The sequence below is a fragment of the Kryptolebias marmoratus genome, linkage group LG8, assembly GCF_001649575.2.
Source record: "Kryptolebias marmoratus isolate JLee-2015 linkage group LG8, ASM164957v2, whole genome shotgun sequence".
In the NCBI taxonomy this organism is placed as follows: domain Eukaryota; kingdom Metazoa; phylum Chordata; class Actinopteri; order Cyprinodontiformes; family Rivulidae; genus Kryptolebias; species Kryptolebias marmoratus.
In genome coordinates this window covers 25,258,693-25,283,952 of record NC_051437.1, presented here as the reverse complement: position 1 = coordinate 25,283,952, position 25,260 = coordinate 25,258,693, and the positions used below count along the sequence as shown (strand labels likewise).

At 37.4% G+C, this 25,260-nt stretch overlaps 1 protein-coding gene across 1 annotated transcript in view; it reads left to right on the top strand.

Moving 5' to 3' along the window:
• LOC108233016 (V-set and transmembrane domain-containing protein 2-like protein) overlaps window positions 1-25,073 on the top strand; it is a 47,541-nt gene extending 22,468 nt beyond the window's left edge. Inside the window, exons 2-4 of the mRNA XM_017411177.3 lie at window positions 18,065-18,234; window positions 18,874-18,918; window positions 21,476-25,073. Coding sequence (XP_017266666.1) covers window positions 18,065-18,234; window positions 18,874-18,918; window positions 21,476-21,925 — 665 coding nt within the window. The 3' untranslated portion in view covers window positions 21,926-25,073. The remainder of the gene's footprint in view (window positions 1-18,064; window positions 18,235-18,873; window positions 18,919-21,475) is intronic.
• Window positions 25,074-25,260: the final 187 nt, after the last annotated feature.

Here is a 25,260-nt window from a genome sequence, read left to right as displayed (position 1 = left end):
GTCTATGTATGAAAAAGTTTTATAAAATGTAGTGAATTATTAAAAATGGTTTAGATATATTTTATTTAGTGGTTCTCCAAGACAGTTAAAAAGCAGCAAGGCATCCTAAAGCTGGAGAGCAGGAGCCATTACGTAGCTGAGCCCTGCTGAGAAAATTCTCCTACAACACAAAAGGTAAAGCTAAAGCAGCTCCGAGTTGTGCGTAAATGTCCCTCCGGTAAATTTCTGCCTGCATCTGGCTGTGCAGCTCAGAGAGGAAGAGTTGGGCCCACAGAGGACGCAGCTCAATATTGGAGCTTCTTGCCCTGAATATGACACACTATCAATGATGAGAGCATGCTGCATATCCAGTCCAATTGCTACCAGAGGGATGCTTTCACCATGAAACTGCTCAGTGCTGAAGCTATAACCCTCGACAAGGGATTAGTGATGAGAATATGTTGCATATCAAATCACCTTTTGACTGGAGGGATGTTTTGGGCCCGGAGTTGATGGGTCTCAGCAGTCCATTTAAACTCAGACTCAGACTTTCCTCGTCTCCTCTCGCAAGACTTTTTTATGCCTTGCAGACTCGCGGCAGAAGTCATTTGCTTTATTTTCAGTTCATTTTTAGCCATTTTTTTAAATTACCAGACAGGTTTTAAAAGGAACTATCAATATTGCTCCAGATCAGAAAATAAAATTTGGCATCTATTTTCTCACTGAGTTGTGATTTTTTTAAAATATAGTGCCAGTTTGCATTAAATTGTATATTTTGTTATTATTTGACACTAATTAAGGGTGCCAATGTATAAACACTATTCTGTTTGTGATTTTTGTCCATTTCCATGACCTGCAGCTTTGAAAAAGAATAAATAAATTATGCAAATCATACATCAAAATGTGCAGCTCAATTGGGACGTGAGCTATGGCTTTTTGTAACAATACGTTATGTGACATTGAGGAAGTTTGCAAAGAACTGCAAAATATTTCCCTGCACACGTCAACAGGATTTTAACAAAGCAAGTGAGAAAAGCCTCTTTGGAGCTCTACAGCTCAGGTAACTGTAGAAACTTTATTAAAAGTTTAAATGGGTCACAGAAAGTTGGACTTTCCATGCCTGAACTGGCATTTTGATATCTTTACCTGTAGTTTCCAGTTTCATTAATTTTAAAAGATTTTTCCATGGAATGTTCAACTCACAGTTGATGATGTAATATTAGCTTTTGAGTGGTCTAAATAAATAAAAAAAAACAACCTCTTATTCCTACAACTTTTCTATTACATTTGTAAATTATACATCCAAATGTAGGGTTTTTTGTCTTCTTTCACCCAGTGTCTCTCTCGGTGCTTTGGAACTCAAGGTTTTCTCTCAAATCCCCACAGAGTGCAGAAGGTGGAGTGCAAACCTAAGCTTCAGTAATCTTCAGGGGTTTTTTAGCTCAAAGTTTTCTTTTTAAAACTAGAAGTAAATGGTGTTTTTAACTTGTCACATCTCCTACAGAAACACTATAGGGACATCAAAATTACCATCTGTGACCAACAGAGTCTTCTGTTGCTCCGAATTAAAACAAATTTAGGATACAACTTATAGTTTTTGCACAGCGGATGTTTGTTTGAAGCTTACCGGTACTTTTTAGTCTGTTTCTGTTGTCAGGGAGTGAGACAGGTATGAGTTTACCATGGTGACCATAATGAGCCACTGACTGCAGTTTTAACATTTTTTATTTCATCTTTGTCTATTTCTTATAAGGTTTATGCATCAAAATGTAGGCATTTCTTAGTTCAGATTATTACAAATTTGATGTTGGAATGTTGTTCAGTAGCTGCGTTGGTTTCCTTCAAAATTTCATCAAAACGCTTCTAATTTAAAGAGACAACATAGTTTCCAGACACTCAGTCAATTTTAAATTGTATCAGTTTAACAAGTCTTCATTATTTATAATAAAAAAGCTGCTTGTTGAATGAAAAAGGCATATTGTAATTTTAATAGAGCGATTAACAACTAAAAGGGATAATTGTTACCTTTTCTTATTAAAATGTATGGGGGGAAAAACTATTTTAGTCAGTGTTATATTGCCATTAAAAAATTAAGTTAAACTGCAGATGAGGGGCATGATACCCACATGTCAACGTAATTACTGTCTCATTAGAGTTTAAAGACATATTTGAACAGCTAATTTGAAAATGTCAGTCTTTCTGGGTTAAATGTTATCGTGCTTGTAACAGTGAGCCCCCGATAAGCCGTGATGTCTCTCTATTGTCCTGAGATGCGTAACACGTCAAGCTCATTAGCTCATCCAAACTGGAGTTTCAGGAAGACAAACACTGCAAATGAAATCTCCTCCAAATGAAGCTGAGCGTCGCTGCTGCAAACAGATTACAGCCGAGGAGTTGTATTCCCAACGTCGGCTCTGATTAGACCCGCAGAGATGCCACTCACTCTGCTTTTAGAGAGAGATGTTGCCGTGCGACAGCTCGCCGTCTCGCAGGAGGCGTGATGTGTCGTGTTCCTATTAGATGTGACACTTTTTGCACCTGTTATTCCTTTTTAATCTGCAGTGTGAAAGCCATGCTCTCACTTCATTTTTCTGACTTCTCTTCATTTTTATTTTTTATTTTTTAGTGTTGTATCACACTTCTCTCACTATCCTTTTTCTCTTGTTTTTCTTGCTTCTCGTTCTGTTAATGTGATTGAGGTGTTACCAATGTGGGTGCTGCTAACATGTTAGGATAATCAAGCACTGATGCAGAGACGTACCTCTTACATGCGAGGTTTGGTTTTTAGTTTTTGTTAATTTAAAACTTTAATAGAATTTGAAAAGTGGAACAGGTGTTTATTTTCCCACTCAGCTCCTTGTGATGGTATCTTAAGTCCTGAGATGGTTTTAAATAACATTTTAATCAAAAATTATCTTTGCCTTGCTCTGACCTGAATGAGATTATTTTGTAAATTAGGTTTTAAATGACTGTATTAAACAACATTATTATTATCAGCCACCACATTCAAAACACATATTCCAAGATCCAAAGTGACCTACAAGATAAAACAGGAAGTGAAGCTTGCAAAGTGATTAACACCCAAACAGGAGTAAAACCAAACCAACCTCAGAGTATAACTTCTACACATACATTTTATCGGCTTGTTTGTTTTGTGTATTCGTTTGGCTTTGCTTGCTGGTTTTCCTTTCAAATAACATTCATTTAAAAATATGTAGAGCTATCAGGGTCAGTAATTAGTGTTTTTATATATATATTTCTTTGCTTAGGATATTGCACAAAATGTACCAGACTGGTTTATGTAAAAGTGATGCTAAATGAATAAATTGTGAGAAATATCAGTGGATATCTGACTCGATGATAAGTCCAGTTCCTGTCCACCAGCAGCACCACTCCCATCCCTAAATCCTCATTGTAAGAAGCCACTATTTTTGGTTTTCAAGTTTCCCTTTGATCATTACTAATAAGTGAAATCTAAACATATTGGATTCAGTTTGATGGGGTGTGTCATTATAGGAGCTTTAACTGTCTCCAAAATAAGTGAATCTTCAAAAAATATTATGAGTGTTTAAAATGTGTTTCTACCACATCTTACACTGTGCAATCAAGGGTTAGCATTAATTGCATTTCATAAGTAATTGCTTGTGTAATGCGCTTCAGAAACAAACTTTTGTTTGTTTTTGTGCCCTGGATTCCTAGAATTTTTAATTAAAACAACAAACCTGCTTAAACAAACTGAATAAAATCTGCTTCTGAACTAAAATGCTTGAATTTAAATCATCACACTGCATACAGTGCATGTACGGATTGCTTTTACTTTTTATTCTCTGTACTGCCGGTTGCTTCTGGATACTCTGATATGCATTTTGAAATGCTACATTTTCTAAAATGCAGCCCATCGCTCCAGAATCCCTGCAGCATTTCTTATTTATTGGAGGCTATAATGTTTAAAGATGAGATCAAAGATGTAAGAGAAAGGTGGATGGCATTTGCAAAGAGCTGATCTCCTGCAAGCCTATAATGAGCACACAATGAAGGATTGGACAAGTTTAAATTAATCTTATCTTGTGTTCTGACAGTTGTATAATGAGCTTAATGTAAAAATCCTCCAAGTTTTTCTGATCTCTCAGCATCTTTATGCTTAGTATCTAAAGGGCTGAAGTAATCACAGCAAAACTGTCTCATGTTAGCAAAAAAAGTCTTTATTTTGGCTTCTACGAATAATATGCTCAAACTTTTTTACAATCTTACAATAAGTAAGACTGCACTGCAAGTAAATCACTCTGAACACTATCTTGAACTGGTGTTTGCAAAACTAAGATAAGTTTTGAATTGCAGCATCTCAAACATTTTATCTCTGCAGCTGACGACCTTAGACTAGAGCTCTGTTTTATTTTACTCCATCAGATCAAAACTATAAAACCTTATTCACTGCTCATTTTTTACATTTTAAGAAAGCCGGATGATGTTCCTATGCAATAGTTTGTTACAGTTAGCAAATCTCCTAAGTAACACTAATCTTATAAATCGTTTTGGTGAGGTTAGGAACCGTTTTCCATATAAATTAGAATTTAAGAAGTCAGATAGATGAAAAAATATTAAATACATTAGTGGAGGTTGGTCAGACTTGTTACAAATCCAGTTCAGGTGAGCTGACCACCGATGGTCTGACACTCCTGTTCATGCTTGGAGGTAAATTGTGTGTTTTGAAATCAGATGTTAATAACCTGCACTGAATTCAGCAGGTCTGCTTGTGTTTCTGTTAAAATGATATTACATTCAGACATCTGAACCACATTATCATTTTGACATTAACAGAGCCATTTGAGTTCCATTTTTGTAGTTGGCTCTCGATAAGCTTAATTACTTAACAGATGCACTAAAAGAGAAATAAAGACACATATGCCATGATTAATGACTTCACAGAGCTCAGTGTCAGAACGGACTGAAGACTTTAACCTGTAAAAATCCACATTGTGCTGACAGCTGTAGGCTGGTCTCTGCACAGCTTCACTGTCAATTTGACATAAACTCTGAATTTTAATATGTGCTCAGGCTGTTGCCCTCTGATTGATGCGGCACAGTGTAGCAGACAGTGACCACAGTGGGTCTAAAAACAATTAGAACAATTAGTTATTAACGCTACCCTAAGAACTCCTAATGAGGTCCGAACAGTCTCATACAAATCATTTAGTTATTCTTTTATTTATCAGTAATCAGTTAGAGGCTAAATTAGTGTTTATTAAAGAATTCAATGCGATAATCTCTCTTTGTTTTGGCTTAGTTATTTAACATCTCTTGGTTTATAAAAAAACAACTTTTTGGCTCATCCTTTGGATGGGTGGTGTTGTTCACAGACAAAAAACGATGTAGCTGTGAGCATTGAATTCATCCTCTGCAATCCACAGGATGAGGCTTTATAGGTGAGAAAATGATTTTTATAAACCTAGAAGACATCCAGGCCAATAAAATACACTAAAGCCTCACAAACATCAGCATAAAGTTGGATGTTACTGTCTTGTCAATAACCTCCCCAATCACTTCACACTGAGAGGAGGAATAAATTAATTTCATGTTATTCAAGGCAACATCAGACCAATCAAGCTTGAATAATTATTATCAAGTCTGCTGATTATTATTACAAGTTTTTGTGTTGTTGGCAAACAGTGGAAGCTAATGAAGGATTTCATTTCTGCAAAGAGAGAAAGCACTTTGGTTTGCTTTTTTGAAGTGTACCTAAGATGTTCCACTCTTACTGTCATCTCTGCAGTCTTTTAACAATTAAGGTTTAAATGTTTAGAAAAAAACATGTTTTATGCCAAAGTTTTAAACTAAATTTATCCTGTGATGAAAAGGGATGGAATTAAAGCTGTTTTGATCCAATCTTGAAAACGACATTATGCATGATCTCATGGGATACTGTGAGATCTTCTCAGATGTCTCAGAAAATGTGTCCAAAATGACTCTCAGCTACTACCACCCTGAAATGAGCTCAATATCTGTCAATTCTATGACGTCACAGCCATTTTGTGTTGGTTAGGATTGAGTAGCTGTGGTGGCCATCTTTAATTTGGTTGACACCAAAAGTGAATATGTTGGCGATGCACACCCAGTGATTATATTCTGAGAGTTTCACTAAAATCTATCCAGTGGTTCATGAGATATTTTGCTAACAGTTAGTGTTGTTTTTAACAGGTAATGCCAAAGTTTGAAGCAGAGATCTTGCACAATGTGTAGTACTCAGACTGTGTGTTTAGAATGACTTCCAGCTACTACCACACTCAATTTTTGTTCAATATCTGTAAAACAAACAGAGCTATAACCCTTTATGTGTAGGCCAAGGTTGATTAGCTGTGGCAGCCATCTTGAAATGGGTTGACTTCAAAAATTAATTCGGTGTAGATGTAGACCCAAGGATTACTATTTATTAAAATCTGTTCAGTGCGTCATGAGACATTTTGCTAGCAGACGGACACACAAACACAGATACACACACTGACACAAGCAGAAACAGTATCGTCACTTTGTCTTTGGCACCGTGCAATTAAAAAAAACACCAACAGGCCTAAAAGCTTTCCAGCATGTAATGAAATCCAACTCTTCTGCCTCTTCTGTCAACAAAACAAACTCATATCTTCAAGCAGATTCACACTTTGTCTGTTCTGTTACATCTCCTGCCTCCATCTTGCAGAGTATTAAGTTCCCACAATGCTCTCCGTGTCCCCCTGTTTGATTACATTCATTCTGTGATGAAGCTAAGCGGCAGTCTGTCCTGTAATCTGTCTCATTCATCAATGCCAGCCTTAATAGAGGCAGAGAGGAAAAGGAGTGTGAGGAAGGCCTGTGGGTAAACCTCCTGTGACTAGCTGTATATCTGATGATGCGTGTGTGTGTGTGTGTGTGTGTGTGAAATCAAAGCCCCTCTGACTGTATGTTTCCTTTTTATATAAAAAAAAAGCTTATTTAGTGTTAGGAGTGTGTCCGGGAATATTTATACCTTGGAAAGCAGGTGTAAAAGTGTGTTTCTCTGCGTGTGTACGTGCTTCCAATAAGCCAGTTCACTCATTTATCCACGCTGTCAGCCAGCCCCATGAGAGCCTCACTACACAACCTGCAGGGAAGAGGAGGAAGAGGAGGAAGAGCGGGAGAAAATCAGGGAAAGAAAGGTGGAGGAGAAGAAGAAGGGGGAGGTGTGACTTGAGGTGTGGAAGGGAATTTTAGCACTCTCTGCCAGACACTAAGGATCAGTTCCAGCTGTCCTGTCTACCAACAACCAGCCTGCACCTTCCACCCCCCCTCCTTGCCCCTGTTGCTGCCTTTCTGCCTTCAGCAGTGGACACAAAGCCTCTCCCAGCTCTGGCTTTTAACACTGCACATATAATGGGAGGCCATTTGGCTCCATATAAATGTGCGCTTTCAGTCAAACTGAACGAAGCATCTATCATTTCTGTGTCAAAAGAAGTCGCTCTTTTTCTCCATAACACCCACTTCATATGCCACAAAGGTTCCTTTTACAGTCCACTGACTGTAGTGACTCAAACTGTTTTCCTGTGCCCTTCTAAGTAACACAAAGATACAAATACTATACTACTGTGTATTTTAAAGATGTTATTCTAGATTCAGTATCCAACTGCAAAGAATGCTGGATGGTGTACACAACAAATGAATGATTTTCCATAACAAGAGTGTTTTAAAAAACTTAAGAATTGCTAAGAAGTGTGCTTTTACCTGCTCAGTGGTTCTGGGAATTGTGCTATACAGCTTATCAGGAGGTCCTACTGTTTTCCAATTCTGCATGGATAAAAGTGCAGGCTCGCTGCCAAGTTGGCACAGCCAACAAACTGCCTGTTACTTGGGTTGCTGGTCCTAACCAGACTGTGATCGATGTGCAGCGAACAGACTTTATGATTGCTCCGTAGAACTGGATGAACAGCTCATGTGACATTTTCTGCTACAGCTTTCAGATGATGGGGTCAGTAAACTCTGGTCCCTCGTCCTGAGGGACTGCTGGTTCCAGACACCTGATGGGTTTTGTCTCTGACATTTTAGTGTTTGGGGCAATTCATCCACAGGAGTGAAGCCAATTCCATTAACTTCAGCTGCATTTTATTTCAATATTCAAGTGCAAATAATAACACGCTAACTCATTAATCACTGTGTATCGTATGCTAATCCTAACAAACTGAATCCACAGCAACTAAATTTAAAGTTTAAACTTTAAAGTTTGGAAATAGAAAAAAGTCATTTTCTGCACAAATGCAATGTGAATGCTGAGTGCTTAATGAGTTTGGTGAACTTTGCTAAAGAAGGTCAAACTGAGTTGGTAAAACTAAAAAAAAAACATTAGCTCAAAGCAAAACTAATATGTTTCTTTTAGCAAAAAAGGCTAAAAGAAACATAACTCTAGCTAAGAGCTACAAGAAGCAAAAGACAAGCTAAAAGCTAAAAGTAGCTTAAGAAGACAAAAATTATTTCTCTTATTCAGAGAAAATCGGTTTTGAAGATATCTCTGTGTATTTCTACAGGAAAATATTCACAAATAAAGTTAAATATTAAATATTTTAAATAGTTACAAAAACCAAAGCAGCCATTTCTTGAATGAGCTGATTATTTTAATCTATGAATGGCTAAAACAGAAAGTAACCAGTAGTAGTTTTATGGCAAAAAAACGACTTAGAAATAAAAAACAAGAAAACAAATGCTGAAACAACATTTGCACAATTAATATTTCACCACTGATTTAAGTAAAATGGCTTCAAAAAGTAAAATTCTTAAGATTGTATATTTTAAATGTTAAATAACTATTTAAAAATCTAAAGATTTCTTGGTGTGTTGGCATACTATTCATAATAATAATAATCTAGCCTTTGCTCCTACCATCACTGATGCAACAATTATTCATTCGGTAAGAAACAAGAAAATAAGATATTTATTCCTTTTAGCTGTTTTTTTTAATGTACCAGTCATTTCCTGCCTTCTTTCCCCCCAATATAATTTACATAATTTAAACCCCTCAAGTTTACCCAACATTCATTTATTATCTGAAATTGTTTCCCCTTCATATATTTGTTTGAGTGCTTGCTTGTTGAGGATTATTTCGTGTTTGCAAGTACAGAAAACCAGCTGTCCAAAGTCAATCAGACTGTAAGGCTCAGGCTTTATTAGTACTCTGTTTAAAAGATCCAACACAGCAAAATGTAGTTAAAAAAACATTAAATGCTTAAGTGAAAGGCTGTGTCAACCTATTGAAGGCAGTTTAAGTAGTATTTTGTATTAAGTTTTGTACCCAATTGTAAAAAAATAATATTTTTGTCTTTATAATGAAAAGTAACCATATTTCATTATTTGCTTGTGCCTCTCTTGTTCACCTGTTTCTGACGTTTTTTTTTTGCTTGTTTTTAAGTAGTGGGGGAGTAATAACTATGTGATAGTTCCTAGATATTTTCTTTTTTTGGCCCTTTTTTTGCACTTTAAAGTGAGACAGAATGTCAGCGAGATTTGGAACGTAAATCTTAATTAAACAGTGGAAACAAAAACTATGACAGGTGCAGGATCTCAGCATTTTTAATGATGGGGACACTTCCCCTTAGAGATTTCCTGAGGCTGTGCAAACTAAAAAGTGCTGTATTAAAGTTAAATGTAAAGCTGTTTAGGATTAAGGTGAATATGAAGCCATTTTCAGTCTCTTTGGCCCGTCCTCCCTCCTTCAGTTCCATGTCAAGCCCAGCTGGGAAGCCTACCTTTAGCTGCAAACCTGGGGTGCCAGGGTTTATCTTGTGCAGCTGTCAATTCCTATCTTTCTGCATGTGTCTGTGCTGGAGAGGATACTCCAGGGTGCTTTAGAGAAGGGAGGGAGATTAGATACAGAGTGCTGATATCTTGCCCACTATGTGTCTTTTCCTCCGCGGCTGCTGCCTGACCCAGGAGAATAGGCTGGTGGAGGCAGCTTTTAAAGAGGCAGAAGAAGAAAGATGCTCCCTGTTGTGATTTCTGCAGGCCTCGTCTTTTCATTTTTTTCCTCTTCTCTTCTCTCTGACTCTATCTAACCCTTGTTCTGCTTTCCTCTTTGAAACTCTTGTCATTGCTGCACTGCTGCAGAAAACAAGCACACTGTAAACAAAACGGCGAGAACAATACTTTGCTCCATTATATGATTTTTAAAAAAATAAATAATATGAATGCTGATTCAGCATTCACACTATTCTATCCTGTTTTTGTTTTTACTTCAAATATTTTTATAATCTAATTACTTCTCCATACTTTGTGCTGTTTTTGTCATTCACATCTCAAACATTCACCTCATTCAGGAGATGTCTGCTATGACTTTTAATTTTTGTCATTTTTTAGAATATTTAACAATATTTCCAAATATTTATCCACAGAAACAAGTTAAGATCTCTTCAGTTCCTTAAAAGCATTGCTTGTTTTTGAAATCTGCCTCTGTATACTTTTTTTTTTTTTGTCTTTTTATTCTATTATTAGCTTTTAGCTACTGTCTTGCTACTTTTATCTTTTAGCTACCTTTTGATACTTATAGCTTTTAGCTTTATTTAACATTTACTTTTTAGCTAACCCTTTAATACTTTTACCGAACCGTTTGCAGTGTTTAGTTTCTAGCTAGCCATTTGGTACTTTTACAGAGCCCTTTGCTACATTTAGCTTTCAATTACAGTTTGGTTAGTTTTGGCTTTTAGCTTTTAGTTTTTGGCTAGTGTATGCAAAGTCCTTCAGCTCTCAGCATCCTCACTGCATTTTACAGAAAAAGCAATCACTTATTGTTATTATTATTGTTTATTCTTATTACTTTGCAGCTCACTAATCGGCCCTTCATACTGAGCATCACTGTACTGTTAAAACACAAATGTGTCTCTACATTTTGTCCAGTGGTTTCCTTGTGGGAGCTGCTATAGATTCACCTTGGAGATGGCTTTATTGATCGGATTGTCTCTTGGGGTGAGTTAAACACTCACTGCATTCGGTGATGGATTGCTTGGCGAAGTGATTTAATTGTTGTGTTTTTGTACACTGTAATGGTGGAAACAAGGAAATTAAAGCTTTCGGGAGAAGCCAGCATGGGAGGAAAAATACTGCTACATAACAACTGAGACAAAAGATGCTTAAAACAGCTCTAGATGCAGACATATGCACATTTTATAATGTAGCTGTGTACAAACAACAAGGATAACAAAAAAGATGCTAAATTAAACTGAACAGTAAGTGGCATTTGTCATTAGGCGATTTGTACACTATTGTCATCACAACTTATTTTTTATTGTTTTCTTGGCTTTTTTAATACTCTTCACACAGTTACCCATTGAATAAAAAAACGGCTGTCATTTTTGTTCATATTGTGAAAGCCTTTAATGCATTGATCTTATAAAAGACCTAATGAGGGATGACTTCTATCAGGGTGCATTTGAACTATTAGAGGGTTTTTTTTTTGAGCTACTGTGTTGAGGCCACTATTGTGCTTCCATCTGTTGTGTTTTATAATTAGCCTCAAGTGGCACTGATACACTGGAGTAAAGCAGTGATGGAGTGGACAGTTTTGGGCTGAATTTTTCCTTTCTCTCTTTAAAACCCTGCTGTTTGAAAGTGCATTTTGAAGGGATTTTTGATCACATGTCCTTTTGTTTCTCTGATGAGCTTCATTGCACAAATTAGTCGCTATTTAAACTGTTTTTATGATGTTATAATTTAGTCTTTATTGCTTTATTGGCAAACAAACAGAGGAAGTTAAGGGCTTGTCTATCAACACTTTTTTTTTTTTAAAGAGACTAGCTTTTACCTGACAACCTTCCAGCACTTGTTGCTATGGAGGATGAATGCACTTGTAGTAAAATCCCTTTGGGCAAAAGCATCTGTCAGGTGAAAGTAGTGTTGTGTGAAGAAAAAGCTCCTACCATACAGGCATAGGAACATGAGCAAAGACTAAGCATGTAAGTTAGAAACTCTTCTGCCTTTTCCAACCTTTATGAATGACAGAATGGTTCATAAACACGGTGGCATTTACACACAGCTGTTTAAACCTTCATATCTCTGTTTTATGGCTGGTTAGCTCGGCTCCTGCTGCACTGACCACAAACGCCCCGCAGGGCATTTTCATCAAGGCTTGTAGAAGTCATTAAACACCTCACAGTGATGTGTCTTTACAAATACTCCTGGAAGCTGAAATGCTGTTTCACGTGACTCAGAGGATTGAAGTGTGTTTTTTTGAGAAGGAGGCACAAAGAAGTACATTCAATTTGACAATTAGCTATGTTGTCACAGAAAACATTACCTTTATCTTCTCAAATTTGTCTAATAGGTCAGGTTACTTTCACCACATAGACAGCTAGGTTAAATATACAGGAACAAACACCCAGGATTCCTTGCAATGCATATCACCCGCCAGCTTTCATGACATAGACTAAGCTCATCTTATGATGAGAAGAAGTTATAGGCATTTGTAATTCTAATTCGGTATAATTATTACGAGCTGTGTTAGGGCTCAGAGAATTTGTTGTTGATGAGTGTCAGCTACTACAACACCAGCTTTGACCTCAATATCTTTAAAACTGACTGAGTTATAGTCATTTTTGTATTTGCTAAGTTAGCTTTGCAATGGCCGCCATCCAAAGGTTAATCGGATGTAGATGCCTATCCAATAATTACTTTCTGTGAGTTTTGTTAAAATTTATCCAGTAGTTCATAAGATATTCTGGTAATAAAATGACACCCAGATCATGTCTCCTGTCGTCTTTGTATAAACAGCTGGATGTGTAGAATGCATGTCTTTGGTCAAAAGATTTGAAAATGTCTAAGGGAAAATTGTTGTTTATAATCTCAAAAAGCTTGTCTTTTAAAGTGCTTTGAAATAAACTTCCTAATTATCCTACGCCCAAACTATTTTGCATGTATTATGCTGTGAAAGGACATTATTTCATTCTTTTGTTTGCGGGGCTGATGAAGGTTTTGTAGACTTATAAATAGGCAATAGGCACCACAAACTCCAGCTGTGTCTTCCTGCAGTGAATTCATTTGTGATTTCTCATTAGCAAGTCTTAAAAAAAATCCTTCATGTTTCAAAGAGACCAAACAATCCTGTGGATTCTGCTTGCTCAGGCTGGTTTGTCTTTGAGTTAGCTCAGGCTTTAAGCTTCTGGCAGGTTCTCTGCGCAGCCGATGGCAGCTGTTTACCGCTCAACTGTTTAGAAGCTCATTATTAGGGCATGAAGCTTGTTATGAGGCCATGGGAGAGACTCGTTACTTGCTAATTATTTCTGAGGAGCTGCCTGGCAAGTTTGGATGGAAATGAAATGTGAGGTACTCGGAGGAACACGGAGTACGTCGGGGGAGATGGATGCTGCATAGAGACAGAGAGAGGTCAAATGCTTCCACGTCTCTGTTGAGTCTTCATGAAAACATTTTGTGTTTAAGTTTAGTTTGTGGCTGTACAGATGTTGTATTCTGCCTTTTGAAACGTCATCTCATTGCTTTAAATTTAAATCTGCTGTTTTAAACTTGAATCAGGACTCTTCAATCAACAATGGTTGACAACATCTACAACTTGTGGGTTTATTTTCAATTTTAAACACATCGTCATCACCTCTTAATGGCATTTCATCTCGAAGACTTCAAATAAAAAAATATGGCTGTACTAAAGCTAAGTGTCTCATTAATAATATGCCCAGACCTGTGAGAAGTGCTAATGAGGTTATAAACAGAATAATAAAGCAGTTCCTGGACTAGACTGTCCCTCTTTTGTGCGTGGATGGAAATCAATCATGTCAATATATAAAAACACTCAGTGAACATGCAGGATGTGGAGAAGATCCCATTGTAAATCAAATAAATGATGCTAACAGGCTAACCAGTGAAGTTATATTTGAAGTGGCTTTTGAAACAGGCTTTTCACGCAGTTTGTCCCGTTATTTATTTAACAAGAAAATAACTTTAGGGTTCACATATGAGACATCAGATTTAAACTCAGCTCTTATCTCCTGTTTTTCAATTTAAGCCTTGGGCTTTGGTTTGGCTAGATGTAGACTTTAGCTACACTTTTGCTCATTTCTGCTTCTAGGTACTGTTTGTTTTACCTTTTAGCTACTGTTTTGCTCATTTTAGCTTTTGCTACTATTCCAGTAATTTCAGCTTTTAGCTACGGTTTTTAGCCTTTTAGCTTTTTGTCAGAGTTTTGATTGTTTAGTGTTTAGCTACTGTTTTGCTCGTTTTAGCTTTTGGCTATTGTTTGATTTATTTTTCTAACATCCTGCCAGCCTCTTAATTTATGCTTTGTTTGATAGGAAACTATACTTTTAAGAAGAAGAAAAAGCAAAAAGCATAGCAACCATTTACATAGACAAAACAATGGATTTATGCCTTAAAAAATGGTCTTGAGTCAACACTGAGGCTGCATCTAACTTTTACAAACAGAAGCTTAAAGTCAATCATTTAAAAAAAAACTGAACCATTCAAAACCTTTTTCATTTCTTCTGAATCGAAGCAAAAGAATAAAGTACGGTAGTAGAAAGTTTCAGTTATAAAGATCTTTTTAGGAGTGACTAGGAGTCAATCATAGACTGACAAATATGGCAAAATGCAAGAAATAAAGTCTCAGTCTTCTTATCCAGTGGATAAATATACATTTTAACTTAAACTCACCCTGCTTTCAGATCTGGCTGGGTTTACAAAAAATTAAAATACCATTTAGTAGATGTTCAAATTTATTCTGTTCCTGTCCCATTTCTTTAAATCTGATGATAAAGTAGACCAGAGTAATTATATATGAACTTTGTTGATATTAAAGTAAAACTTGTGTTGTAGAATGTGTGTGATGTAAAGCACATACTGCTCTGCTATTTATTTATATATTATTATGTGTGTATATACAAAGTTTTCCATTTGTGTTAGTTTGTAATACAGTACACTCTGCTACAAATCTCTGCAAGTTATATGGGTTTCTAATTTCATCCGTTCATATTCACACCTTCTGCATCCATGTGTTCATTCACAGTGACATGGAGTTACATTTGATCATGTATGTGTGTGTTTGTGGACCTTCAGCGCCCCTGAATCTGACAGCGTTTCTATGTGAGCTCAGTTTTTCAGCTGTTTTGGCCCAAATCCCAGCAGTCGGCCTGCCTCCCAACAGCGCAGGTCAAACACTGTTTTTCCTCTTAATCAAATAAAAAAGGTTAAAAGAAGAGCAAGGCTGCCTGAGCCAGAGGGTTCAAACAGAACACCAAGGACAAGCCTTTTGTGATTCAACAAAACACATTTGCCAATTCTGCACAAGAAATTATTACTGTACCACCCCTTAGTAATAATTCCCACACAGTAAGAGAAGGATTCAGAATAACTAGAGAAACTGAATTTTCTGCTAACATGAAGTGGGAATGTTTTCTTTAAATACAGGTTTTACATCTGGTAAATGTATTATTATTATTATTATGAACAATAATTCCCCAGCCCTGTCAGAAAGTCTGAGTACTAAATGATTTTGCTGAAATTTGCAGAAGCAGCTTAAACTGAGCTGTTGAAGCTAAAAGTAGCAAACAGCTAGTTCAAAGCTAAAAGTGATAAAAGGCTAGCTAAAAGTAGCAGAACAGTAGTTCGAAAGTAAAAGCAGCACATTAAGCCAAAAACAGAGTTTGTCTGTTGAAGCAGATTTCTGAAGGGATTGAAGAGATCTCAATGTATTTCTGTGGGGAAAGTATTTGTTAATAAAGTTACATGATTTAAAAAGTATATAAAGTATAAAAAGTCACAGCACCCATCTCCTGATTGAGCTGAACTTTTTGATATATGAATGGTTGTAATGCCAATGATTGCAAACAATGGATGAAAGAATAAAAACCATGGAAGCCATAGTGTGAATGCTGAATCAGTAACAAGAACAAAGCATCAGATTCTTATATTCAACTTTCTATTTCTCTAAGAAACAACAAACCAGCTGTGCCCCCTTAAGCTTCCTCCGCCCACGTCCACGTTCTGCCTCCCTCCCAGTCTTTTTCACCCACAGTCTCATATTAATTCCTGTTTTGATTCTTCCAATGTATCTGCCGCTCCGAAACAAACAAAATGTTGCTCTAATTAACACCCGCTCATTAATTCAATCTCTGGTGAAGATTTATTTTCTCGACGGTTGTACAAACACATAACCGAGTCTCTTCTTCTCTGTCCCTTTTTTTTCCCCGGCTCATATTAATTTCTCTCCGGAGTCGGACTCGACCGCCTCGCTGTAGCTATAAGCTCTGACTCCAGAAGCTGCCCAGGAGCTTCTGGGATCCTTCTAATGCTTCAGGGCAAAGAGAAGCAAGTCATCAGAGCCTTTTACAGCCTCAACAATCACTCTGTGAACATTAGATATGGTCGTTATTAGGAGATACAGCGGGTCCTAATGGTTCAATAACTGTTAAATAAGAATAAATGTGAAAAATTTGACTCTTTTTTCTCCTTAGTTTTTCAAGACATTTTTGAAGTGTTAAAAGTTTTAAAATCATCAAAACTAGAAAAAAAAGGTGTTTTACTGAAAGATAAATGTTCATTCTCATGTTCTGTAAATTAAAAAAAATTGCTGCAAAGGAGCTATTTTTTCTACATTAGCTGGCCAAAAAAAAAAAAAAAAAAAAAAAAAAAAGAAAAGTGTTGTTAGCGTCACAGCTGAACGGGAAAAGACTGATTCGTATTTCTGAGAACAGTTTCAGAGGATCTGTCTTGTCCTCAGCACTTTTTATGTCTCAGCCCTGAATATTATCTAGAAAAGGGGGACTGTGGGCCTCGTTGCTGGCTGCGTAATGTCAAATCAATACCTGGTGCGTTTCAGGTTTCACAAATGAAAAATACAAGCTGATTTGATCAATGTACAAGAGGGGTGTATGACTGTAGGCTTGTTCTGCTCGTGTAATACAGGAGAGATCCATATGGCAGGCTCACTAAGTGACATGAATCCATGAGTCAAGATGAAAATCAGCTCTCCTTTGACAGAGGACTGACACGTCTTATTGACTGAGTAACTCAGACTAATCTGTGGGTAGGGGTACGTGGCAAAAGTTAAGAAATTATCCAGATTGCATAGGACAGTGGTGTCTAATTTCGGTGCTTGAGGGTCACTATCCTGGCTGCATGTTTTAGAGGATTCGCCGCTTCAACGCCTAATTTGAATGAACTGTGATTAACAGGCTTCTGCAGGACTTGAGGAGGTAATTTAACCATTAATCAGGTGTGTTGGAGCAGGAAACCAACTAAAACATGCAAAGTAATGGCCCTCAAGAACCAGCAATGGACAGCAGTGGCATACAAAGTCGCTTTTGAATAATTAAAAAAAAAATTATAGTATATATATAAGTATATATATATATATATATAGTATCTGGTGTTTACTGTCCCTTTTATGTCAGATACTCTTGTTTACTTGCTTTGTAGTCATAAATGTCAGGAGTAATTTTGTTTTTACTGCACTGTGACTCAAAATTTTTATAATATTGTGGGTGCTAAATTTGATCAGGCTTCTTTTGTCACCTGTGCTGCTATAAATAGCTGCTGCTGTGAATAAAGGTTGAGTTTAATAACTGCTTTTCTGACTTTCTTCAAGCATCTTAGAGTTATATAACCTGTGATGCACATATCACTGTTACACTCAAAATAATTCCAACCCTGCAGAGCACATTTGTACCAAATCAACCCACTAGGAGTTTATATCTTTGAAAAACTGAAAAAGAAAATAAAACTGAAACATGCAGAATTTAGAAGTGAGAATACATCTACAGCCAAAACGGGTCAAATTTGACCAAACTAATTGGTGTTTTGGAGCACATTATGGGGAAAAAAAGCTAAAATATACTCACAAACGATTCAGTCACTTGTTTGGTATTTAGTGTACGTTTCTACCTGCAATTCATTTATCGCACTTTTAATTTCTAAAAGAATACCTGAAACTTAGTGTCACATTTACAATAAAGATCCTTCTCGGTTTGTTTCTATAAGCTTTAATTTTCATCTTTCCATCCTTTAGAGCTCAGCCTAAACTAAGAGCAGTTTTAGTTCATGGAGCATCACTGAAAGAAGCGATCTGATGAACTCTGTCTGCTCTGTGTGTTTTCAGCCATGTTTACAGAGGTGCCTCACGATATGACGGCTCAGAGAGGTCAGGATGTGGAGATGGCCTGCTCCTTCAGAGGAGCGGGAACGCCGTCCTACTCGTTGGAGATCCAGTGGTGGTACATCAGGAACCATCTGGACTGGACGGACCGACAGCCCTGGACAACTAACGAGGTCTGCCTTCTGATGTGAAATAAGTCACTATTTTACAACAACTGTACATAACCTCTAAATCTAACAGAGTGCTCTCTATTAGACTTTATTTTAAAGGACAGTTACACCATTTACTGACTGTTTATTTTAGCTTCAGGATTTATTGTAGAAATGCTGCTGTATGAAGCAGTGAGCAGTACACTACTGTAATGTACTGCTCATTCTCTGGATAGAGGCAATCCTTGTGATTGGTGAAAAAATATAAATATATATATTTCTTACATTTAGTAAATACAGTTTTATCATTGATGATAAAATGATTTAAGACATTTAGAAAAGCACCCGCAGTGTAATGATGCATAAATGTTCAAATTGCTTTTTCATCTTGTGTCTAGGAGTCACTTAGAGCAACTTTAGCAAACAGCAGTCCAACTGTAAATGTTTCTTTAATCCATTTATTTTTTTTGGACGTCTGATGATGTCCACTACAACGCATTTCAAGATGGCCACTACAGCTAATCAGCCTTGGCAAACACAAAACTGGCTATAACTCAGCCCATTTGATAGAAATTGAGCTAGAATTTGGTGTGGTGGTAACTGAGAGTGATTCACAACACATACTCTGAGTGCTTACAGACCATTTGTTTGTTTACTTTCTAGATGGTTCCTGAGGAGGAGACGCCAAAAGATGCCACAAAGATAAGTGTAAGTCTCTGCTCTGTCTGCTGTTATTTTCAAGGGAACGTTGTCATGTTTATTTTTGTCACATGATGAGATAAGACAGAAAATCCTTGTATTTTTTCCTCTAAATGATCCACAGATGTTTAGTCAGATGTAGCCCTCAGCTGAGTAGACGCTGCCGATCGAGCATTAACACCTTCGGCTCATCCTCGGCGGCTTTGCGGTATCGCAGTGTCAGCCAAAGAGCAGGCAGTGGGGGCTTGTGGGTGGTTTAGAAGCCTGCTTGAGAGGATGAGACTTGCAGTGCATCATCTTCAGATTCTAATAACCCCCCCTTCATCTTTATTGCTACAGTGCCTCATCCTTGTGACAAACATGGCCAAGGAGAGGCTGGAAAGTCAGCAGAAGATCTTGTTTATCCTCTTATATCCACAGAGCCCGGGCACTCGCATGGCAGTTAGGCTGTGTGGATATCTGGAATCTAATAAAAAGCAGGAAGTGCCTTTGACTCAGGAAAAGTGATTTAATATATTGACTTTTTATCTTCTTAAAATAACTGCAAAAAAGCAAAGGTAAACAACTACTGTACATCCTCTTTTTTTAAATTATTTTCTTTGTCTTCATAATTACAAAAATAAAATGAGTTCTACTTTCTAGCCATGGGATTGCTGTGTTTCAGCACATAAAAACAACCGCTACATATGTAAAGATTATGCACATTTGCACTGATCATTGGACAGAAACGAGCACAAACAAAACATTGAAGCAGCTCTCTTTGCGCCCAGCAGAGCGACTGCAGCTGATTCGCTGTAATGAAAGCTGCGACTGATGTATGAGTGTGTGTTTGTGTGGGTGGAGTCAGACACTGCAGGCTATGCAAGTGTAAAATTATAAGCTCTCTCTACATAAAAGACTCTGGCTCACATCCATGTAGTCAAACAAAACCGTGACAGATCCATACATCTGCAGACACAAACAGTGAGCATTAAATGCTAAGCTTGTATTACATTCAGCCACAAACATGTAGACGCATTTCAGATCCCAAACCTTCAGCTCCTTCAGGACATCACAGCTCGGACGTTTGCTTTTTGTAACTTTTAACAGTTTGGATATTTTTTTACTCTATTTACAATGTTTTTTCTTACAGAAATGCATTAAAAACTTTGTAGGTTCCTGAAAAGATTCCTTTGTGTTCCTTGAAAACTATTTCTGAATACTTGCTTCATTTTAGCTTTTAGCTACTGTTTTGCAAATTTTGGCTTTAAGCTATTGTTTGGCTAATTTTAATTTTTAACTACTGTTTCACTAGTTTTAGCTTTTAGCTACCATCTTGCTTTATTTTTTTACTTTGCTACTATTTTGACAATTTTATTTTTCAGCTACTCTTTGTATAATTTTAGCTTTTAGCTGTTGTTGTGGTAGTTTTAGTATTTACCGACTGTTTTGCTGGTCTTGTATTTTTAGCCACCTCTTGCTAGTAATAGCCTTAAGCTACTGTTGCTCTATTTGTAACTTGTAGATACTGTTCTGCTAATTTGAACTTGTAGATATTGTTTTAATAATTTTATTTTCAAGCTACCATTAAATTTAACTTTCCTGCCGTTTTGTTAATTTTAGGTGTCAGCTACTGAGTTGCTGGATGTTTTGCTAATTTTGTTTTACTGATTTTAGGTTTTAAATTTTTCCTTCCAAAATTATGCTTTTAGCTACTATTTTGCAATTTTTAGCGTTTGCTCTGTTTGTTTTACCTTTAACGTTCAGTGTCTGCTTCTTCAGCCATCATTCAGCACTCAGCATTCACGCATCTGCATTTTGCAGAAAAATATTTTTAAGTTATAAAAGGAAACAAGTTTTATTTTCTAGTCGTGGATTTTGCTGCATTTCAGCAGAACAAAAATAAAAGCTACACGTGTAAAGACGCTGCTGCACACCAACATGTACGGCATCATAAGAGGGAAGGTGGGGGACAAATGGAGTCATATTTATATCCCGGCGTGTCAGATCTCATGATGCTCCCAGACTCTCATCATCTCAAGAGCGTTACTCTGTGAACTTGGAAAGCTTTTACCTCCTAAAAGTGCTCTCTTCATACTTTCAAAGCTCCAAATAAAATTTGTTCAGCGGCACCTTTGTCTGACTGCGTGAGTGAGAGTGAAGCTGCAGAGTGTTTTCAGCCAATAAGAAATACTAAAAATAGCTAAATGTTAGCTAAAAACTAAAAGTAGGACGACAAATGGCAAATGTTTTTTTCTGACTCAGTTCAAATGGTTGTATTTTCTTGTTTTATCATGGTCAACTTTTCTATTTAGTCAAAAAAAAAAGCAGTTGATTTTACATTTTTTAATATTACAATATTAAGTCATGGTGTTATCATTGTTGTGAATTATTTGAAATAAGAAATATTGATATTTCAATATAATTCTCTTTATATTAATTACAAATATCTATACTATTGAAGATCATGTGGAAAGAATCTGGCGTCATGATCGACCTGGCTCAGCAAATGGTTGCAGTGTGAATAAATTCTGTTTCTCGTTTTACAGCTTCTCATTCCGCTTTTATGTTTTTTTCTCTTTGCCAGGTCGTGAAAGTTGTAGGAAGCAACATCTCCCATAAACTCCGTCTCTCTCGAGTGAAGCCCACTGATGAAGGCACCTACGAATGCCGTGTGATCGACTTCAGCGACGACGCCGGCGCGCGCCACCACCGCGTCAGGGCGTACCTGCAGGTCGTGCCGGAGAGCGACGTCCTCGACGCCAAACACAACAACTTCGATGCCGTGGATGACACCAAGAGAGATGTGGGGTTTGTCGACAGGGAGGCCCACGGCGGCACCAGAGAGCACAGTCACCACCAGAACCACGGGCACCACCAGGAGCAAGGCAAGCGGCCTACGTCGGCCGTCCACCACGGGCACAGCCACGGCGGCAGCAGTCAGCAGCACAAGGCAGGCAGAGAGCTGAGGAAGAGGGACGTGGACAGTAACCACAGCCACAATGACTGCAGCAACGAGCCGAGCTGTGCGCTGTAAACAACTGGTACACCTGAGTGAGACGACACAGAAAGGTTACGTAATGTTGGTCACAGCATAAAAAGCTATTCCTCTCACACAGAGCAGACCTGTAGGCAAATCTAGAAACCACTGAAATGTATGATATGACTTATTAGAAGCACAGAGGTGTGATCTGTGAAGGGAGTGTGGCTTTTTCTTGCTGTGCATTGGTCTGGGTTGGACTGCTCACTGTCTGTAAACTGCCTGTAAAGCCTGGCTTCCCAACATTCGGCAACAAGGGGGGGGGGGCTCACATGTAGATGTAGGCAGCTCCACTGTTTCTGGTATCAGCACCAAAAATAAACAAACAAAAAACAAGGAAACAAATAAGACTTTAGTTCTATTATTAACCAGTGCTTTGTTCCGCTCTTGTATTTTAAATACTGTAAATGACACATTTTTTCATCCTTTCACTGCCTTACTCTGTGGTTTGATGTAGTCTTGGAGGGGAAAAAAAGCATACATTATCAGAGTTTGTAACAAAATCTGTCCTCATAAAATAACTTTTTTTCCAGTCAGTAAAAAAGTCTGCCTAATTTTTCTCCAGAAATGTTAAGTTTGACTCCTGGGCTTTAAACTTGAAGCACTAGCTTAATAAATCTTTGTGCATACTCAGTAATGGATCTAAATTAGCTGTAAAAGCTGCACACACCCAAAAGTTGGCAAGTTATTTCTCCCCATGTTTGCTCTCAGGGGAGAAAAACTTTTCTCCCCTTTTCTTTTGCTTTCTTCAGCAGGAATTCTTCAAGGTCCCAAAGCAGCAGCAGCACTCATCAAGGACAGATTCAGCCTTCATTTATTTTGCTCTGAGTGAATACAGGAGTAGTTTAGAGAGTGAGAGATTTAAGTCCAAAATGAAGGCCTTTACTGGCTCCATTTCCCCCACAGCACTGTTGAGTTACAAAAACATAATTTTTCTTCCTCCCCCCTCCCTTGTGCTGCAGGTTCAATCCATTCTTAGTTGTTTAGCCTGAGAGAAATCTATTCATTTGCTCCATGTTGGCATTGGAAAGGCAGGAAAAGATTAAATCCAAGGCGCTAAATTAACAATTGGATTTGATGTGCCTCTGAATATTGACTCTAAATAAAAAGACAATATATGATGATGGTGGAATGCATACAGGACACAGTGCTGGAAAGAAGGATTTCCCCAGATCATGAAGCAAATGTTAATATCAGACAAAGACAACCTGCGTTCAAAATGCAGTTTTTAAATAATGACTTTTTTTTTATTAAGAGAAAAAAAGCTATCCAAACCAACCTGGTTCTATGTGAAAAAGTAATTGCTCCCTAAACCTATGAACTGGTTGTCCCCCCGTTGGCAGCAACAACTGCTATCAGGCGTTTGTGATAACAGCTGCTGGGCTTCCGATCATCGTCCTGCTGCAGAACCTGGCTGATGGACGGCCATTCTCCTTCAGGATTTTCTGCTGGAGAGTAGAATTGTGGTTCCATGGATGGTCCTGAAGCAGCAAAACAGCCCCAGACCATCACACTACCTCCACCATCATGACTGTTGGTATCATGTTGTTTTTCTCCAATCCAGTGGTAGTTTAATGCCAGGTAGAACAGGATGCACACATTCCAGAAAGTTCCACAGAATATTTTCCTAAGAGTCTTGGTGATCATTGGGGTGTTTTATGGTAAATGTCAGATGGTCCTTTGTGTTGGTTTTTGCCTTGGAACTCTCCTATAGAGACTATTTTTGCACTTTGTCTCTTTCTTCTTGTTGACTCATGAACTCTGACCTTAACTGAGGCCTGCAGAGCTTTAGATGTTGTTCTGCTTCTTTTGGGACCTCCTGGATGAGTCATTGATGAGTTCCTGGAGTCATTTTGGTCGGCTGGCCTTTTTCTCGATTCTACAAGTCTGGGTGCAAAACAGAGCCCCCCCCCCAAAAAAAAAAAAAAAATTTTTTTAATTTAAATAACAGCTAATTCACGATTTTCAATGAGGGCAATTACTCTTTCACATAAGACCAGGTTGGTTTTAATAGTTTTTTTTAATCTTAATAAATCAAATTATCATTTAAAACTGTATTTTTTACTCAGGTTGTGTTTGTTTGATTATTGTTTGTTTGCTGATCTGATATATTTCAGTGTGATAAAGAAGCAAAAACAGAAGAAATCTGTAAGAAGACAGAGCACTGTATGAATATATTTTTGGTAGAACAGTCCTGCTTTCCTCTCCCAGCTTGCCTTTGTTCTTCTCCAGCCCAGTGCCCATCTATTATTTGAATAAAAAAGCCTCAATCCTCTCCACTGCAAGCCTCTAATCCACTTTGTATATAGGGCTGTATAATATGAAACAAAGTTAGTGCATGTTTAGTAATTTTCTTAAAAATAAAAAAAACAACTTTTTCAACCAACATACGCAGAGGCAACATGTTTTTGTCTTGTACAAATTTGGTTTATTTTAAAAGGATGCATCATTGTCTTTTGTAAATATATTTTTTCTTTTACTTTAGAGGTTTTGTCTTTTCAGAACAGTTTTCTTTTCTTGCTTTCCTGCTCTCCAAAAGTGCTGTACAGACAGATGAATGACACATTTTCTTTACAGCTGCTCAGAAAAGGGGTTTCCCCTTATGTATCTTAGTACTTGCACAGTGTTTCTTATAAACTATTGTAAGTGGAGGGCCGCAAATAATGTAACTATATTTTAATGGCCCCACTGATGCAAGCAACTTGGTCTAAGAAGCTTCAAGAGGCCATTTGCTTGTACAACGCTCAAGTCTCGTTTGTAAAAGTAGGAAAGAGTGCAGAATGTGAAGGATGCTTGGGAATCTTTCCCTCTGAAAGGGATCAATTAGGACAAAGTAAATGGTGTTAACATGCTAGATAAAGCCTTGAGCAATGGGAGTGAGAAATGAAAGAAAATTGTTGTTAGAGAAACACTGATATTGACTTTTCATTCTGCTTTATAATAATTTTTATTTTTCAAGGCCATGAGTGGTTTTACCTCTCCGCTGCAGAGGAACAGAGAGGTTGGTTTAGTGCAGCGCGATGGTTACGTATGACTGCTTTCAATTTAATTTTATTTATTTAAAACAGTAATTTTGATTTGATGTTTTGTAAAAAAAACATAAACAAAAAAAAAAAAAAGAAAGAAAAAAAGAGTTCAAGAAAAAGAGGTAAAAATGACATTTCTTCTAGAATGTTTGGTCTCACATTAAGTGTATGCCTTTATCAAACGGAATAAATTGTATATGAAACAACAATAAATTTGGAGTTAACTTCTCATTTATGTGAATTCTGTTCGGAGTTTTCTACATCGACTCTGATTCAGCCTCCAGCTCCTGCTCCGCGTCTGTGTGC